The sequence below is a fragment of the Meles meles genome, chromosome 5 (assembly GCF_922984935.1).
Source record: "Meles meles chromosome 5, mMelMel3.1 paternal haplotype, whole genome shotgun sequence".
NCBI lineage: Eukaryota > Metazoa > Chordata > Mammalia > Carnivora > Mustelidae > Meles > Meles meles.
Genome location: NC_060070.1, coordinates 119,535,148 through 119,554,100, shown reverse-complemented (window position 1 = coordinate 119,554,100; position 18,953 = coordinate 119,535,148). Strand labels below are relative to the sequence as shown.

The following is an 18,953-nucleotide window of genomic DNA, read 5'->3' as shown; positions in this document are numbered from 1 at the left end:
CATGCCAGTGATGGGAACAACAGCTCTGAAAGTAGAAAGCTAGGGGAAGATGACAGAGAGGTGTGTCGTTGGGCAGCCCAGGACTTTTTGCGTTGGTGAAGGCAGGTCAGAAACATGGAGGCTGACAGTGTGTATGTGGAATCTCAGACTTCTCTCTAGTCAGTGATTCCAGATCTTTGTATTTGACAGAAGAAACAAAGCAAGGAAACAAAAGCCATGTTCCTGCAAAGTGGCAGCTTTCATTTAGGCACCTTAAGAACATTCAAAACACAACTACCATCTATTAGCATCATCATTTCATAAAAGCAAGTGCATTTTAATTCGGAAAATAACAAAGACTCATGTAAATAAAAAGCAGTCATTCCCAAGGAGGGACAGCCATTGACTTCACACCAACAAATGGACTTCCCTCTGTTTGTTTGTTTTCACTGTGCTGTAAAAGAGTGAAGATGTCACTCTGGGCATGGCCTCTGCCTCTCCATCCCTCTGCATCATTTGAGAGCAGAACCAAAAGAAGTGGGCCTTAGGTGTAGCAGAAAAGTGTTAGATTAAAGCCAAGAAGGAACTCTTTTTTCGGAAACCTTTAAAGAACAGGTAAGCATTGCATTTGATTAGGAAACGAGGGTTGCAGAATCAAATCCATGGACTGGAGAGGCCAGTAGCTCTGGGTGCTAGCCCAGAGAAAGGCAGGAACCTTGTTCTGAAGGATCTATCCTCAGATCCACTAGGGTAGCCTTAGAACCTAAAGCCGTCCACCAGGCAGCCATTTCCTGCCTGGAGTTCATAGGGCACGACAGGTGGTTTTATGGCAGCTGGAGACCTCCAAGGGCCTCTGTTACCCCTCCTTGCAGTAGTCACCCACCTTGGGGCTGGATAGAGTGCTACGAATGACCTTGAGGAGGGCCAAGAACAGTAGAGAGGAAAGAAAGAGAACAGCCACCTGGGAGTGTTGCCTACATCCAGGGGTGTGATGGGTGAAGGCTTTGGGCAGGCAGAGCTTGCTGGCTGCAGCAGCCTGAGGATGCTGTTTTTTCCCTACTCCCCCACCTCCTTCAAGCCCAGGTAGCCCGGGGCCTAGAACCTTCCAACAGGAGCTCAAAGCCAGGCAGGTAAAACCCTATTCTGGCACAACAATGCTCCATGCTGGTTCTGGGCCTGAGCCTGGCTTGGGACTTGTCACCTCCCTGTTTTGTATAAGAAGGCAAGGCTGCAGAGTATGGGGACAAGCAGGGAAGGGGAAAAGAGAGAAAGGTCTGCTCTCGCTTGCCCCATCCTATTGAGAGAGACCAAGTCCTCCAAAGCGGGATTCTCATGTTTCTGGGATAGTGGCATTTTTCTGACTCCCCAGGGGGCCTCAAGCCTCATCGCGTTCTGTAGGGTTGAATGGGACAGCGTGCTGGGCGCTAGGGTGCGGGGCCCTGGACTGTGGTACTCCCAGATTTAGGTCCCCATCATGGAAAGGCATACACCTACCCAGATTGTAATCCTGGAGTTAGAGAATGATAAATGTGGATCCCCCCCAGGTTGCAAACAGTGACCCAGGCAAGGGGCAGTCCCTTCCTCCTCCAGGGTCACACTGGCCAAATGGGCCTGGAGCCCCTGTACCCAGATTCTCTTGTCATGGTTCTGCCCTCAAGTCCTCAAAGAATGACAGAAGTCATGATTTGAGCACCTACTAAGTGCAAGACTCTACCGGATGTTGGAGATGCAGAGAGGGCTGCCCTCAAGAGCTTCTGGCCAGACGGGTAGATATTACCTACTACAGGGGAACTACAGCTGCTGAAAGATGATGGGTTTGCTTGAGGACTGCCGAACTTTATGAAGTGCTCCCCTTGATGGAAGGGGGCCCTGCCTGCAAAGCACCTCGAGGCCCAGCAGTGGATCTATAGTGAGGAAATCAAAGATGGGAGGCCCGGCAGTGAGAGAAAGGTGTTGCCTATGGGCATATCCCAAATACCCCTCCCAGAAACTTCCAAAAGAACCAGGCCAGAAATTGGGCCTCTACTGCCCTCTAATGGAGGAAAGCAGCGTCTAGAGCTGCCTCCCAGGACCCAACCAACCCGGTTCCCCTAAAGGAAAGGGGATGTGAAGGACCTTCCTGCCCACCCCCAGACTTTTTATTCCTCTAGAGTCTTGAGCTTCATTTCTGACAGCCTCTGAAGACGAACCTTCTCCCCTTCCAAGCACTCTCGGTTGCCCCGTTTCCTGATCACCGCCCTCCATCCCGTTTCCCCAGTTTCCTTTGTTGCCCAGGTTCTGATTCTGGTATCCTGGTTCCTGGCCCCGCCAGAGTTCTGGTTCCAGAAGACCCTTGCCAGGTGCCTTGGGCCTCGCTCCCGCCCGGGCGCAAGGCCACACTGAAGACATGGGTATGACCATCCCCCAGTACCTGGGGCAAATGGACATCCGCAAATGTGTAGTGGGCTTGGCCACAGGTGCTGGGTTCATCTACCTGCTCTACAAGGCCATCAAGGCCGGTATCAAATGCCAGCCGCCCCTCTGCACTGCCTCACCCATCTGCATCGCCCGTGAGTGTACGGGCCCTAGGGAGAGGGCTCTGCCCCAGGAGGCACCTGCTCCCGAGGCCTCCAGTGTGGGAGGGCCCAAAGGTGACTCCTCCAAGTTCCTCTGTCCTTCCCTCCTCCATCTTGCCTCCAACCCACCGTGGAGATGCTAGCTCCAAGCCCCCTGGGAGTAGATGGCACTCTAAGTGTATCCTCGGGCCTCATCTGGCTGGTCTCCTGATTCTGCCTGCCCTCCAGCTCCCGGGATGCCCCTGCTTGGCACCTGGCGTTAGTAGTACTCCCTAAGGGAAGGCTGGGCCACCTGCATGCCTAGAGCCTCACTAGTCCGTAGAAGAAGCACCCTTCTGCAAGAGTTGTTCATTGCCATCTGTTGGGCTGTCACTGCCCTGCAGTGATTATGATGAAAGTGTGCACCTGACTGCCGTAGGCCAGCAAATTGTTACAGTAAACATACAAAACTAGGACACTTATATTCTGAACGACACAGCATTAGACATAGCGCCCCTCCCACAACACACACGGCTCAGCTGTACGTGGGGGGGTCCTGCGTAGAGCAAGAAGGCATCTTCAGAAAAGACAAGGCAGCCTTGGCCCCAGGTCCCTCTATCCCACTTCCCAACCCTGTTCTTTGATCACTTCTGAGTCCGCAGCCTGAACTGGGCTGGGGTGGCTGTCTAGGCCTGGCAGTGGAGCGCGAGCGGCACGGGCGGGACTCGGGTGAGCTCCGGAGGCTGCTCAACTCCTTGGAGTACAAACAGGATGAGTACGCCAAGAGTATGATCCTGCACAGTATCACGCGCTGTGTGTACTTGCTGGAGGCCGAGGTGAGGGCAAGGAAGCAGGAGGCCCCTCCCAGCCAGCCCAGCCCCCGGGGCTACGCCCAATCCCTACCCTCCTGGCTGGCCACACTGTGTCCTGGGACCTGTCTCCCTGGCCGATGGTGGGAGGGCTTGTGCTGAGGGTCTTGGTGACATGGTGGGGGGGGGGTGCAGTGGGCCCAGGACACCCGCTTCTCCTGCCTCTTCTGTCTCTCCGGGCCCACTCCAGGCCTCCTCTTGTACGGCTGATGACATCAGCTTGGTGGGCTCCATGCTGGATGACAAGGACAACAGTGTCAAAATCCAAGCTCTGAACACACTTAAAGCTTTCTCTGGAATCAGAAAATTCAGGCTCAAAATCCAGGTGAGCCCAGAGGCAAGTGGTGGATTAGAGCACACAAGATGTCCATAGTCCATGGGTTCTTTAATGGGCATCAGGCAAATGATCATGTTCCGAAGTTGTTTGGGTCTGAGTCTGTGATCCAGAAATAAGCTTTTCCTTTGTAGTAAGTGAGACCCTCGGGGATCATCAGTCTTTGACTCTCAGGCTGAAACTGAACTGGGGTGCTGGAGTGCCTCTGAGGCACCGAGGGTCTTTCTGATACCAACTAATTCTACCACACCGGTGGGGGTGTCCGACAATTCAACTCAATTCTGACACTGTCTACCTCGGGTTAGTGCAGAGACCCCACCGATAAAGGACAATGGGCAGTCCCACAAGACTCCCCCCCCTCCCATTTCCCATGCCAGTCACAAGTGCCCGTACTATAAATTTAGACTTCCTCCTCTGGTTTGATAATTCACTAGAATGACTCACAGAACTCAGGAAAGCACTTAACATTTACCTGTTTATTAGGAAAGATACAATCGAGGAGTGATGACATAGGGCAAAGTATGGGGGGAAAGGGTGCGAAGCTTCTGGACCTTCTCTAGACAAGCCACTGTGTTAGCCCCTTGATGTGTTCACCAACCCAGAAGTTTGCTGAGCACTGTCGTTTGGTATTTATCGAGGTTTCATTATGTAGATGTGATTGATGAATCATTGGCCATTGGTAAGCAAACTCAATCTTGAACCTGTCCCTTCCTCCTTCAACCCCCTAATCATGGCTTGGCCTTTCTGGCCAGGAGTGCCCCCATCCAGAAGCTATCTACCATCCACCAAGAATCACCCAATCAGCATAAGGTCTGGTGTAACTAAGAGAATAATAAAAGGATCTTCTATCGGGCAATTGTGAGGATTTTTTAAAAAAGATTTATTTTAGAGAGAGAGCACAGGGAGGGGCAGTGGGAGGGAGAGGCAGAGAATCTCAAGCAGACTGTGCTGAGCACAGAGCCTGACGCAGGGCTCCATCTCAGGACCCTAAGATCGTGACCTGAGCCGAAACCGAGTTGGATGCCCAGATGACTGCCACCCAGGAACCCCCCAAATGCAAGGATTTTAGGAGCTCTGTGCTTAGAACCAGGGACAAGGATCAGATATACCAACCCCCACCCCTCTGCTGTGTTAGTCTGATCCGTGACTAAGCCACGGATGCCTTCACTACCAGCACGTAGAGAAAATAGAAGCAACGAAATGTTCCCAGGCTTACCTGTTTCCCCATCCATCCTTTCCTGCTGATGCTATGAAAAAATGGCTTTCTTCCTGTCTAGGATCAGCGTCTGTCACAGTCCTGGATCCCTTCCCCGTCTTTAATGGCCTCTCTCCTTAATTAGCCTCTTTGAAATGGCCTCCCCCCGCCTGGGTGGCTCAGTGGGTTAAGCCGCTGCCTTCGGCTCAGGTCATGATCTCAGGGTCCTGGGATCGAGCCCTGCATCGGGCTCTCTGCTCGGCAGGGAGTCTGCTTCCCTCTCTCTCTCTCTCTCTCTGCCTGCCTCTCTATTTACTTGTGATCTCTCTCTGTCAAATAAATAAATAAAATATTTAAAAAAAAAAAGAAAAGAAATGGCCTCCCCCCTACTCCCTCCCATTAGGATTCAACATGCTCTCATTCTTCCAATCTTAAACACCCCCCCTCCACAAAAGAACCCCTCTTCCTTCCTTGACTTCCAAATTTCTCTCTAGCAATTGGTCTCTCCTGAATGAAAAATCAGTAAAATATTGAAGACTTAACATTTTATATATGTACCGTGGAAAGAACCATGAAACAAAATGCATGGCTGAGAACTAGAACTTGGCCAACAGGTTAGGTGTTCCAGAGACCCTCCCTGATCCCTAACTATATCCCCCAAACAGAGACAATTATTTCCTGAATGTTTTGTGCATCGATTCCTTGACTTTATGTATAGTTTGGCTGTATATTCAGGTATCCTATTCTATCAGGACAAGGCACAATGTCAAGAATAGGCAAAATGCCATTTGGGATTTTTTAAGCTCCATAAAACTGGAAGTACACAGTTGGTAGTCTGTGGTTTGCCTCGCCCCGCCCCCCCCCCCCCCCCCCAGCATTGTAGGATTAACCTTTCTTGGTGTGGATTGCTGTTTCCTTATCTTCCACTGCTATATAGTTCTAGTTCATGAATATCCTGCAATTATATTTATCCACTTGCCCGTGGGTGGGCCCTGAAATTGTTTCCACATTGTGTCATGAGGCTTCTTGTACACATCTCCCTCGAGGACAGAGGAGTTGCTCTAGGATCCCTATGCAGGAGTGGGATGGCTGGGTGACAATGTTCGCCCAACTTCTCAAGAATGGTTGTATCGATTTACACGCTCTGCCAGCTCTGCCTGAGTCTTCCCATTGCATTATATTTCTTCCCCCAAATCTGATATTCTCACACTTGGGTTTTTGGCAACAAGCTTTTTTGGAGAGGGGCGCCTGGCTGACTCAGTCATTAGAGCATGCGACTCTTGATCTCAGGGTCATGAGTTCAAGCCCCATGTTAAGGGTGAAGCCTGCTTAAAAATATAAAGAAAGATAAAACTTTTCTGGGGTGGAGGAAAGGTCTCGGTCTCCACTATCCCCAAACCACCAGATCCAGGGCCAACTCCTCCACTTAGATATCCTAGGGACCCTCTAACCCAGCATGTCCAAAATGGACCTTGCCCCATTCCCTAAGTCAGGCCATTCTGTCCCAAGGGATCTGATCCCATCAACCCCTTGCTTGGTATTCCTCAGGGCTGTCAGCATAAAGAGCATGATCTCCACCTTCCTGCCCCAGTCCTAGCTGTTCACACTGTATGTTTCATGCTCTCCCGCCCCCCAGGCCTTGCACCTGCTGTTTCCTCTGCCTGAAACACCACCCAGACGAACTCTTAACTGTCCTTCAGGTTTCAGTGGACAGGAAGGGGTTGGGGCAGGCAGAAACTGGTACTAATGGGAATACTGTGGCCTTCACTCCAGGATTCTAGCCTTCCTTTTATGTGGCTCACAAAAAAATACAACTTGTGGGGTTATCTGTCTTTCCTAAGCATCTTGTCCAAGCTTCTTGCATCTCAGAAGCCAAGATCCCTTTGTTCATTGAACAGATGTATATTGAGCACTTACTTTTTGTTTAGGCACTGGAGATGCAACAGCAAGGAGGAAAGATCCCCTTCCCTGGGGGAAACTTACATTCTAACAGGGCAAGACAGGCAATACACAAATTAGTGCAATATACAGTATGTTTCATGTAACAAGTGGAGGGAGAATAATAAAAGTAGGGCCATAAGGAGGCTGATATGGGGGTGGTGGTACAGTTTCAAAAGAGAAAATTTGGGGGACTTAGAGCTTGATGAAAGTTCTTAGAAATAACACCAAAAGCATGATCTAGAAGAGAAAAAAAAATGGATACACTGGACTTCATCAAAACTAAAAACATATGCCTCGTGGAGGACCCTCTTGAGAGGATGAAAAGACAAGCTGTAGACAGGGAGGAAATATTTGCAAAGCACATATCTGACAAAGGACTCCTATCTAGATCATATAAAGAGCTCTCAAAACTCAATATTAAAAAATCCAACTGGGGGCGCCTGGGTGGCTCAGTGGGTTCAAGCCTCTGCCTTCAGCTCGGGTCATGATCCCAGGGTCCTGGGATCGAGCCCCACATCGGGCCCCATGCTTGGCTGGGAGCCTGCTTCCCCCTCTCTCTCTGCCTGCCTCTCTGCCTACTCTTCATTTCTGTCTGTCAAATCAATAAATTAAAAAAAAGAAAAAAAATCCAACTGGAACACGGGCAAAAAACGTGGAGATACTGCACTGAAGAAGATCTATGAGTTGCAAATAAGCCCATAGAAAGATGTTTAACATCAGTAGGCGTCAGGGAAATGCAGATTATCACCGCAATGAGACAGCACTATACGCCTGTGAAATGGTCGAAACTCAAAATTTGTGACAATACCAAGTGCTGGTGAAAATAGAAATGGGCTCTCTTGTACGTTGCTGGTGGGAATGTAAAATGGTACAGCACCCACTCTGGAAAATAGTCTGGCCATTTCTTTAAAAAATGAACCATCAGGGTGCCTGGGTGCCTCCAGTCAGTTGAGCACCTGACTTTCTATCTCAGTTCTGATCTTGACCTTAGGGTCATAAGTTCAGGAGCCCCCTGCGCTGGGCTCCTTGCTGGGCGTGGTACCCACTTAAAAGCAAAAACAACAAAAAACGAAGGATACATTCACCAAACAACTCAGCAGTTGCACTCGGAAGCATTTATCCTAGGGAAATGAAAACTTGTCCCCACAAAAGCCCATAAGCAACTATTCATAGGCACTCCTCTTGTACCAGTCAAGAACTGGAAAAAAAGAAAGTGTCTCTCAATAGATAAATTGTTGAACTGTGCAAATGCACACCACGGAACACTTCTCAGAAATAAAGGGGAATGAACTATTGATACAACAATTTGGATCTCAAGGACATTCTACTGAGTGAAAAACCAATCTCAGAAGGTCACAAAGGACTCAACATGTAACATTCTCGAAGGGACAAAATTATGGAGATGGAGAATGGATGAGTGGTTACCAATGGGTAGAACTGGTTTTGGGGTGTCTGTGGGGGGGGTGGGGAGAGGGATATGTGACTACAACAGAGTCCCATGAGGGAAATCTCTGTGGTGAGGGGACAACTCTGATGGAACAATCTGTTGATAGTCGTGGTGGTTACATGAATCCCCATATGTGATAAAATGACAAAGACTGTATAGACACCTTGCACCAGCACCGATATATACAGTGTTGATACTCTATGTAAGTACATAAGGTTTACCATTGAGGGAATCTGGGGGAATTGCCCACAGGATGTCTCTCTGCTATTTTTGCAAGTTCCTGAGAATTTATGATTATTCAAAAATTAAAATTTTCAAAATAAAAAGTGTGTTGCCTGTGACAGTGCTGTGGAGAAGAATGAAATAAAGATGGAAGATAAGGAAGGCTGGGTGGGGAGCCGTTGGGGAAGGCCTGACTGGGAAGGTGACATTAAAGCAAAGTCTTGAAGGAGGTAAGAGAGAGAGCTCTAACTATCTGGAAGGGAGAGCATTCTAAGTAGAGAAAACAGCCATGCAAAAACATGATAAGTGTGTACTTGGCATGCTCAAAGAATGACTAAGAGACCATTGTGAGGGCAACCGTGGGAGCAAAGAAGAGAATAGGAGATGAGGTCAAAGACATTGTGAGGGAAGAGGGGCAGAGCATATTGGACCTTGTAAACCACTGGAAGGACTTTAGCTCTTACCTTGAATGAACTAGGGACGTGAGCAGAAGAGTGACGTGTCTAACATGTCTGCTGTTCTGAAAATAGATGGGGGAGGATGGAAGCCGGAAGACAGGAGGCTAGTGGAGAAGTGCAGGTGAGAACTGATGGTGGCTTGGAACAGGTGGTAGATGCAGCTTGATAGACCTCAATGGATCTTGACAAAACTTGTTGACAGATTTTGAAGGTAGACCTGACAGGATTTTCTGAAGGACTAGAAAAGCAGTGTGAAGAGAAACAAAGTCGTTAAAGAGGATTACAGATTTTTGATCTGAGTAGGGGGAATGGAGTTGTGACCAAAAGCAGAGGCAGGGAAGGTGGTGGGAGAAGCAGGTTTGGAGGCTGGGTATGTGTTAACTCTGAGAAGTCGAGCAGGCATTCTGGGAAGGGGAGTCTGACTGGCTTAGTCGGTGGAGCGTGCAACTCTCGATCTTGGAATTGTGTGTTTGAGCCCCACGTTGGGTATAGAGATTATGTAAATATAAAATCTAAGAAAGAGAGAGAGAAAGGAAGGAAGGGAGAAAGAAAGAAGCATTCTGATAAGAAGTGGAATTGACACCAGAATGTAAGTCTGAGTTTTCTCAGAAAGGTTTGAGATAGAGACAGGAATTTGAAAGGCACCAGCATCAACAGTATTTAACTCCGAGTCTGGATAATATCACTGAAAGAGTGAGGAAGATAGAGAAGGAACGGTTGGGCAGAAGAACCAGGAAAGGAGTTTGTGGAAGAGAAGCCAGGTGCAGAAAGGACGCAGGTGTGGCCAACTGGGTCAAGTCATGTTGAGAGTTTAAGTTAAAGAGAGTTGTCTCCTGGGTTTGGGCTTGGGCATCATAGGTCGGGGTAGGGAAGAGTGAACACAGAGGATGGGATAGTGCTGGGGATCACCACATAAAAGCAGACCCTTCCCTCCTCATCCCCTCTACCCGCACCCCCCCACCAACCCTCCAGGAACACACCATCAAGGTACTGGAACTGATCTCTACCATCTGGGATTCGGAGCTCCATGTTGCAGGCCTCAGACTCCTCAACAGCCTCCCACTGCCTGACTATGTACATCCACAGCTGCGACGGGTGATGCCTGCCTTGATGGAGATCCTGCAGTCCAACTATATCCTGGCACAGGTGCCTAAGGACCATGGCCCTGGCCCCGCCCCTCCTGACCAGCCCTGCCTGGCCTAGCACCTAGAGGGAGGAGCAGAGATTTGTGTCTTCCCTGCTTGGGCCCACTTTGACCTGCCTTCTCATGCTTTACTCTTTCTTTTATTCAGGTGCAGGCCATAAGATTGCTGAGCTACCTGGCACAGAAGAATGACCTTCTGTATGATATTCTCAACTGCCAGGTGAGAAAGGAGCTGAAAAAAGGTTAATGGATACCAACTCACATCCTAGGGAAGGAAGAATCATGGATTCCCCAGGCAGACTTAGTCCTCACAAGATCATTTTGTTTGCACTAATGCCTTTGCACTAGTATATTGAAAACCATCTCCTCTTCCGTTCTCCCGGTAGAATGAGAGTTCATTTTGTTGAGAGGGGGATTCTCTTTAAGGGGCTTTCTGAACTCTGAGAGCCAGGAATCCAGGTGACAAAACAAAAGTAAATGTAGGTATTTTCATATTAGAGAAAAATTTCTTATAACCAAAACCATTAGGATAGACAGGGTCACTGCATAATAATGGTTCAGAAGGATAAAGGAACTCTAAACTTATATGAACCCCATAACATAACCTCAAAATTTATATGGCAAAACATGATAGAATGACAAGGAAGCATTTTCCTTTTTTTTTTTTCCTGCTTTAGTGAGGTATAGTGAAGAGACAAAATGTAATATTTAAAATGTACATAGTGGCGATTTTATATATATACATACACACAGACACATTGTGAAAGGATTCTCACCATCTAGTTGATGAACACATCTATCACTTCACGTATGTATCTTTTTGTGTGTGTGAGAACATTTAAGTTCTACTCAGCAAATTTCAATTATCTAATACAGTGTTATTAACTATAATCACTATGTTTTACATTAGATCTTCAGACTTTATTCAAAAAAAATTTTTAAAGAGAGAGCACAAGCCACAGGGGGAGAGGTAGAAGGAGAGAGAAAATCTCAAACGGGCTCCACAGCCAGCATGGCTCCCAACAGAGGACTCAGTCTCAGATGCTGAGATCATGACCTAAACCAAAATCGAGATTTGGATGCTCAACTGACTGAGCCACCTAGCTGCCCCCAGACCTTATTCAATTTATAGCTTGTACCAATGTCTCCCTCTTTCTTCGACACCACCAGCACCTAGTAACCACTTTCCTACTCTCTTTCCAAGTGTGAATATTTATTTATTTACTTACTTATTTACTTATAGATTCCACCAATAAGTGACACCATGCAATATTTGCCTTTCTCTGTCTGGCTTATCTCACTCAGCATGATGTCCTCAGAATTCACCCATTTTGTCACAAATGGTAGGATTTCCTTCTTTCTCATGGCTGAATAATTATAAGGAAAAATTGACATGTCTACCATCACAACAGAAGATTTGGGAGATTAATTTTTTCAGCAGTTAAGAGATAAAAGCCTAAAACCAGTAAGGGTGTATTTGCTGTGAATAATACAAATAAGCTTGAGCCATTAGACACACCTAGAACATTCTATAATTAGTAAGCATATATTCCTCTCGAGCACACAAAATATTTATAAAAATCAACCACATGCTAAGCTTTCATGTTGGACTCAACAGGTTTCCCAGAATCAATATTATGATCCTATCTCTCATGTCTTATGACCCCAGGGCCATTATGTTGGAGAATGACAATGAAAGGAAAACTAAAAAATTCCTATACGGTTGGAACTGAGACTTGGGTGTATTGGGAATTTGAGACAATAGGAAGATGGAAGAGGTAGAACTTCAGAACTCGTCTTGGATTTCTTTGCCATCATCTCTCTACTCCCATCACAGGTGCACTCCAACTTTCTGAACCTGTTTCAGTCCACACAGCCAGGGAGTCTGCTGTTCGAGGTACTGGTGTTTGCTGAGCGGCTAAGTGAGGGCCGGAATTCACCCCACTACCGTGCCGTGAAGTGGCATTACAATGAACAATCTTTGCATGAAGCTCTCTTTGGGGACGAGTCACGACTGGCAGACCGGCTGCTCGCCCTGGTCATCCACCCTGAGGAGGAAGTTCAAATCCAGGCCTGCAAGGTCATAGTCAGCCTGCAGTGCTCCCAGGATGTGGGAGTCCGGCCCTCTTCCTGCAGGCCCAGTCATTCCTACTTTAATAACGGGGAAAAAAATTAAGGAGAGCCAATAAATGACTATGGGAAAATATCTTGGAGCAGTTTCTGTCTAGGGTCTTCCAAGGGCTGGCTGTAGATTTCATCCCTGAACAGGTCAAAGCATGGGCACATCTCCCAAAACACATCCCCACTTCCCTGTTCAGGGGACAGATTCCCTTCTCCCCTTGCTGCTTTTCCAGTTTGAATGTGGAGCCAATGCTTAGAGGGAATTTCAGAGAGAAGGCATGTTTGAGGACTGAGGCCAAAGATAATCAACAGGAGACAGTATTGCATTGGTTTCTTCCAGGTGGGCTAGCCTGGGCCACAGCAGCCAACCACCTCCAAATCTTAGTGGCTTAAAAAATGACAAGGTTATTTATCACAGCCCCTAGCAGGTCAGCCAGGGTGTGGGGTAGCGGGTATCTTTTTCAAATCATCATCTCTCAGTGACCAAGGCTGAGAGGGGCTCTTATTGTGATCTATAACTCCTAGAGAAGGAAAAGGGAATGTGGCAGTGATCCCTGGTTCTTAAAAGTTAGACCAGAAATGATGCTCCCCATTTCTGCTCACATTTTGCTAGCCAAAGGGGTAGGGAAGATCAGTCTTACCATGTGTCCAGGAAGAACTGAAAGTATTTGGTGACAGCATGAATTACAGCGACTGCAGGCAACTGGAAGAGTGAGAGCTCTGGAATCAGACTCTCAGGTTCAAATCCCAGCTCTGTCACTTACTAGCTGTGTGACCTTACCCTATTTGAGCCTCAGGCCTCCTCTCACCCAGAAAAAGAATATAATAACAGTACTTATCTCATGAGGCTGTTGGGAGGATTATATGGGGATTATAGGAATTAATGAATGTAAGACACAGTGTTCTGCGTGCAGCGTTATTCATCAAAGATCAAAGATTGAGAGAGTGAAAGATTGGCCCTGGAAAGGTCCTTAGGGCATCACATCTGAGGTTTCTCCAGTTTCTTCAGGTTACAGGCACTGGGGAGTCCCAGAACCCTCTATGAAACCCCCTGAAATGCCACTGGAACTTAGTTTTAGAAACCAGAGTGACTGTGTGAGTCACATAAAAACCGTAACTATGAAGCCTCCAGAAACAAGAAGACTGTCAAACCAAATATGGTCACCAATTTTCTGATTTTTCCCGATTTCACCTATTTTCATTGCATTTCCCACTTGTTCCTTCATTGTGTGATCTTGAGCCCTTACTGGAAAACAAGCAGTCGTGGTTGCTGATGGCTTAAGAAATCATTGGGAGAAATCCCTAAAATTGGAGCTGTTCCATCTGCTACTACTTGATTCAGGAGGAAGAACATGTTGGCCTAGCCCTGGAACGCTGTTGTTCTTCGGAGGCAAGATTTAAAACCACAGTCTAGTCCAAGGCCAACCCTGGCATTTTGCAGAAGGGAAAAACAAACCCAAAGAGGGAAAGTGACTTGCTCAAGGTTACATGATTGGCCTGGGGCCAGAATAGGGTTAGAATCCCTTAGTCTTGGGCTTTTTGCTTTCCTGTTCCTTGGGCTGAACCCCATGGAAGTGGACCATGGAGTCTAAACCAGAATCTGTGGCAGTTGAGAAGGACTGTGCTGCTGGCTTTTAGGGGTCCATTTTGGACTGAGCTACTTAAGGACATTTGTCGCCACTGAATTCCTGACCCAGCACTTCATCCTTTGGATGGGTGGGGGGATGGTTGTTGATGAAGATGGGCTGAACAGAGAGCCAACCTCATCACCATCTCCCAAAGTTTGACTTGTCACCCTGAGTGGCTATCACTACCAGATCTGAATCCTCAGCCCTTGTCTCTCTCCTGAGTTCAGGCCTGAGGCTGCCTCTTCCTGCTTCTTGGATATACTGCAGTCACCCCAGTGGAACTTGTCAAAAACCAACATCATCCCATCCACCCCTCATCTCACTCCCCATGTTCCCATGTCACCAGCTAAGTATTGGGCATCACCTTCAACTTCTCTCCAACACATCCAACCACCCATTCCAAACATCCCACATCTATCCAAGTTCTTCATTTCCCACTGCTGCTACCCTATGCCCTCCATCAGGACTTTTGGGTGTCATTTTCTACTTATGTTCTCCATTCTCTCCAGCCCAACATACTCCAGGCTAATCTCAGAACCCCACATTACATCATCCTCAAAAACATTCAGGAGGTCCCTACTGTCATGATGAACTTTTTCTCAAACCCAAAGCCAAGTCTCATCATCTGGCAAGTATAATTATACTTATACCAAAAGTATGTTGAGTTCTGTCCTCAAAGACTTGGCCACTGCCCCCACCTCCCTTTTTTAACATGATGGCACCAAATGAATTAGCTTTGTATTTAAGGTCCTTCATGATCTGGTCCTATTGCTTGCCACTAGCCTACCATATAAAATCTCTTCTCCTGCCAAACTGGAGGGAACTAGTAGTCACGGCTGACCTAATCCTACCAGGTGGCGGTTTGCCTCTAAGCTTTTGATACAATGCTCCCTGTGGCTACAATGCCCTTCTCTCTTTCCCACTGGGCTGTGTCCTATAGTGTCATCAGAGTTGAATGACATCCTACTGCAGCCTAGAACTTTCCTCAACCAGCCTTTGCTTCTTCCTGTAGCACTCCATATCTGAACCTTTCGTTCAGCATTTGGCCAATTAAATCTTTGATCTTACAAACTTTGTTCTTTTTGTAGAAGATCATATCTGACTCTATAAAGCCTTGAAGGAAGAGCCTGCTCTGCATAGGCACAAGATAGCAATTGGCTGATGGTAATGAATGGGGAGCTGGCAGCGGGCAATGAGATGGGGAGGGGTGGTTTGGTTATTTGTGGCTGTGTAACAACTATGACCAAACTTTGTGTGTCAGTCTGGGTCCAATCAAGGGAGAGAAACCACACAGTGATCTGAACAGGGAAATTTTAATATAATTATGACAGCAGGGGATTAGAGTAACAAAAGACTTGGTTAGTAAGCAGTAAAGAATACATGAATTATAAATGGAGGAGCAGCCCTACCCCCAGGGCTGAGGCTTAGGATAGTGCAAGGAAGAGACACCCCCCACCCCCACTAAAGCTGAAACCCAGACCTTGGTGAGAACACAGCCTATGGCTCACCAGATGGCAGAAAAGTTGCTGTACTGTCATGAGAGTGGAACATGCCAGAAAGCTGCCCTCTAGGATGCCAGGGAAACTTCTTCATGGGGAAGTGCCAACTCAAAGACTAGAAAACCAGGTGCCTGAGTGGCTCAGATGGTTGGGCATCTGCCTTTGGCTCAAGTCATGATCCCAGGGTCCTGGGGTCAATCCCCGAATCAGGGTCCTTGCTCAGTGGGGAGCCTGCTTCTTCCTCTCCCTCCGCCCCTCCCCCTGCTCCTGCTCTCTGGCTCACATGCATGCTCTCTCTCTCTCTGAAATGAATAAATAAAAAAATCTTTAAAAAAAAAAAAGAGTCAGAAAACTGCCCACTGGGCACAGCTAGCCTCTATGTACCACAGAAGCCTGGTGCTCGACACCCTGTGACTGCTACAGGAGCCTCATGCCGGAGAAGCCAAGTGTACACAGCAGGGGCTGGGTGCTGGAGAAGCTGCAAACACTGAAAGGGGAGGAGGCACACCACTTACATTATTGCCCAAGGTGGGCAGTGCCAGGAGAAGCTGCTAGGTGCTGGCACCAGGCACTGGGCACTGGTGAAGCTGGAGATTCCCAGTTGCACACACTAGAACCAGGAAGCAAAATCCTTTTCCTCCTGCAACCTCCCTCCAGCTCTCTCCTTCTTAGCAATTTAAAACCTCAGTAAGCATTTGTTATCTCCCCTAGGAATCCAGAAGCATCTGAGCTGGGCAGTGCTGATTCGGTCAAGCTGCGGTTGTGGTCAAACTTTTGCCCTGGGCTGCAGTTATCCAAAGGCTTGACTGGGGCTGGAGGATCCACTTCCAAGATGGCTCATTCATCTGGCTGGCAAGCTGATGCTAGCTCTTGGTAGGAGGCCTCAATTTCCCTACATGTGGGCATCTCCACGGGGATGCTTGGGAGACCTCATGACGTAGCAGCTGGCTTCCCTGAAAGTGGTTCATCCAAGACAAAGCAGGGCAAAAGCTGCAGTAATTTTTCTGACCTAATGTCAGAAGTCATACCTTATCACTCTGCTACCTTCAACTCATTAGAAGTGATTTGCTGATTCACATTTAAGGCAGGAAGAATTAGGCTCTACCTTTTTTTTACATTAAAACATTTTTTTTAATCTTTCTTTTTTTTTTTTTTTAAAAAGCAGATTCCATGCCCATTGTGGAGCCCAACATAGGACTTGAACTCAAGACCCTGACATCAAGCTGAGATCTAGAGTCGGACACTTAACCGACTGAGCCACCCAGGCACCCCTAGGCTCTACTTTTTGAAAGGAAGAGTGGCAAAGAATTTGTGAATGTTTAAGAACCACAACAGGGGGCATCGATCAACCAGGACTAATGGAACACCTGCTGTGTGCTCAGAAGCTCAATGCATCTGTCTTCCCCCTACAGAGGCTGGCTCTCAAGGAGAAGAGAAATTTCATAACTGAGAGTTGCCATCATCTCTCTTCCCTCAGGCTTCCTTTCAGATGGTTAGCTGTTTCCTTTCCTTCTTTTACCTTCAGGCAATTACATTTCCAAGGAAATTTCCATCTTTTCAGTTGATTCTGAGAAGGCTTCAGAGAAGAAAGGGGCTTGCACTGGATCTCTGAAGAGGAGAGGGGAGGAGAGGAAAGAAAGGGAGGAGCTCCTCAGGGTGGGAAACCTTTGGCACTTGCTACAGTTTCTCTGGCGATGAGTAACAGATTTCAAAATGAATGAGCAAGAAGCAAAGAAATAATAATAGAAAAACAGAAATGTGATTTCTTAAAATAGTTTAGGTATTGTTGATCGAGATGCAGTGGCCTACATACATACAATAGAGTGAGAAGAGGGAAGGAAGGCAGAGAATTTTACCAAAAGGGAAACCAGTCAGTTTCCCTCAGATGGGACTATGGTAGGGGCTGGCTTGCTGTAGATGACAGTTAGTCAGACTGTCAGTTACAGGACAAGGGAACTTCAGCTGTGCCTACAAGATGACTTCCAGCAGGATCCCGGCACAACATTCTCAAGCGAACGGGACCGGAGTCCCTAGCTTTGTGCTAAGTCTTAAAGAAGAGCCTCTCCTTCCCTCTCAACTCACATGTTACCACTAACTGCTCCCTGAGCCCAAAGCAATAAGGACTTCAGAGTTGCGGTTTTTAGTGAAGAAACAAAGGAAAGGAGAGAGATTCATTTATCTTTTGCAAGATAGGAATTTTTTTTTATCGTCAGCAAATATAACTTTTATTGCTCTCCAATAATAATAGCTGGCAAGTGTGGGAGACATCCTTCTAAAATGACCCCGATGACCCCCATTTCCTAAATATGCCTTGTGTAATCTGCCCCCTTGAATGTGACCTGGACCTAGTGACTTGCTTCTAACCAACAGAAGATGGCAAAGGAAGAGAATTTTAAAAAATAATAATTTTTAAAAGATTTTTATTTATTTATTTGAGAGAGAGAGAGAGCACAAACAGGGGGAGGGGCAAAGGGAGAGGGAGAAGCAGATTCCCTGATGAGCAGGGAGCCCAATGCAGGGCTTGATCCTAGGACCCTGGGGTCATGACCTGAGCAGAAGGCAGACAATCAGCTGAGCTACCCAGGTGCCCTGAGACTGCTACTTTTAAGGTTAGAGTACAAAAGACTATGGCTGCCATCTTGCTTCTGCTCTCTCCTGCCTTTCACTTGCTCATGACCATGAAGACAGCTGCCATGCTACAAGAGGTCCTATGGAGAGATCTACGTGGCAAGGAACCCAGGCAAGACTCAGACCAAAGCCTGTGAAGAACAGAGACTGTCAGTCTAACACCCTACAAGGAACCAAGACCTGCCAACCACCACTTGAGGGAGCTTGGAAACAGATCCACCCCCCGCAAGCCTGAAGGTTACCTTGACTGTAACCTTGTGAGAGACTCAGAGTCACGGGACCCAGCTGTGCTGTGATTGGATTCCTGACACACAGAGACTGTAAAACAAGAAATGATGGGTCAAGCCACTAAGCTTTGGGGTATTTCATTACCCAACGATAGGTAACAAATACAAAAAATGATTGTTGCCTAGGTCCCGTCACTGGGTCGGTTCTCTTCTTTCAAAACGAGAATGAGAACAAAACATTCTGCAACGCTACACTCACTGTGGGAGATTAATGTCTGTGATCCCTGCCCACAAGAAACTAGAGCCGCTCGAATGTCCTGGAACATGATATGGTTTCCTTTGAGAGGAATAAAAAGTGAATGATAGACAGCTTTCCTCCTCCATGACACCTGGCCCCACGAAGTCAAAAGATAAATCAACACCCCAGCCTGAGAGGTCCCCCTTCCTCTCTGCTGACTTCCTCTCCTCTTAGTCCTCCGCTCCAGAGCTTCTCAGTCATTGCCACCTTAAAACACTTCTTGTCCTTGAGTTGGGCCAGGGAGTCCCAGAGCCAAAACTCAGTGATGCCTGTCTTTCCTTAATTGGGAGGAAAAGTGAAGTGAATAGATATTTTTCCCCTAAATGTTTGGCACTTACTACAGCTTATCTGCTGATGAGTAAGAGATTTCAAAATGAATGAGAACAGAGCGAACAAATAATAATAGAAAAGCAGAAATGTGATTTCTTA

General features: G+C 47.2%; 1 protein-coding gene across 2 annotated transcripts; it reads left to right on the top strand.

Moving 5' to 3' along the window:
* The first annotated feature begins 600 nt into the window (after positions 1-600).
* On the top strand, positions 601-12,329 carry ARMC12 (armadillo repeat containing 12). 2 transcript variants are annotated; one of them, XM_046004535.1, is made up of 6 exons: positions 601-2,609; positions 3,204-3,349; positions 3,573-3,707; positions 9,952-10,125; positions 10,272-10,343; positions 11,961-12,329. In XM_046004535.1, the coding sequence occupies exons 1-6, from the start codon at positions 2,366-2,368 to the stop codon at positions 12,297-12,299; spliced, it is 1,110 nt and encodes a 369-aa protein (XP_045860491.1). In that variant the 5' UTR covers positions 601-2,365; the 3' UTR covers positions 12,300-12,329. The 2 variants fall into 2 exon arrangements, with proteins under 2 accessions (XP_045860491.1, XP_045860490.1); XM_046004534.1 differs by having other exon boundaries at positions 603-2,369.
* The last annotated feature ends 6,624 nt before the right edge of the window (positions 12,330-18,953 follow it).

What these genes read in the sequence shown, in the direction of transcription:
- ARMC12 (XM_046004535.1), top strand. Translation starts at nt 2,366, where the DNA reads ATGGGTATGACCATCCCCCAGTACCTGGGGCAAATGGACATCCGCAAA. An exon ending in CCAACTATATCCTGGCACAG is followed by an intron (nt 10,126 to 10,271) that starts GTGCCTAAGGAC and finishes TCTTTTATTCAG; the next exon opens with GTGCAGGCCATAAGATTGCT. An exon ending in ATGATATTCTCAACTGCCAG is followed by an intron (nt 10,344 to 11,960) that starts GTGAGAAAGGAG and finishes CTCCCATCACAG; the next exon opens with GTGCACTCCAACTTTCTGAA.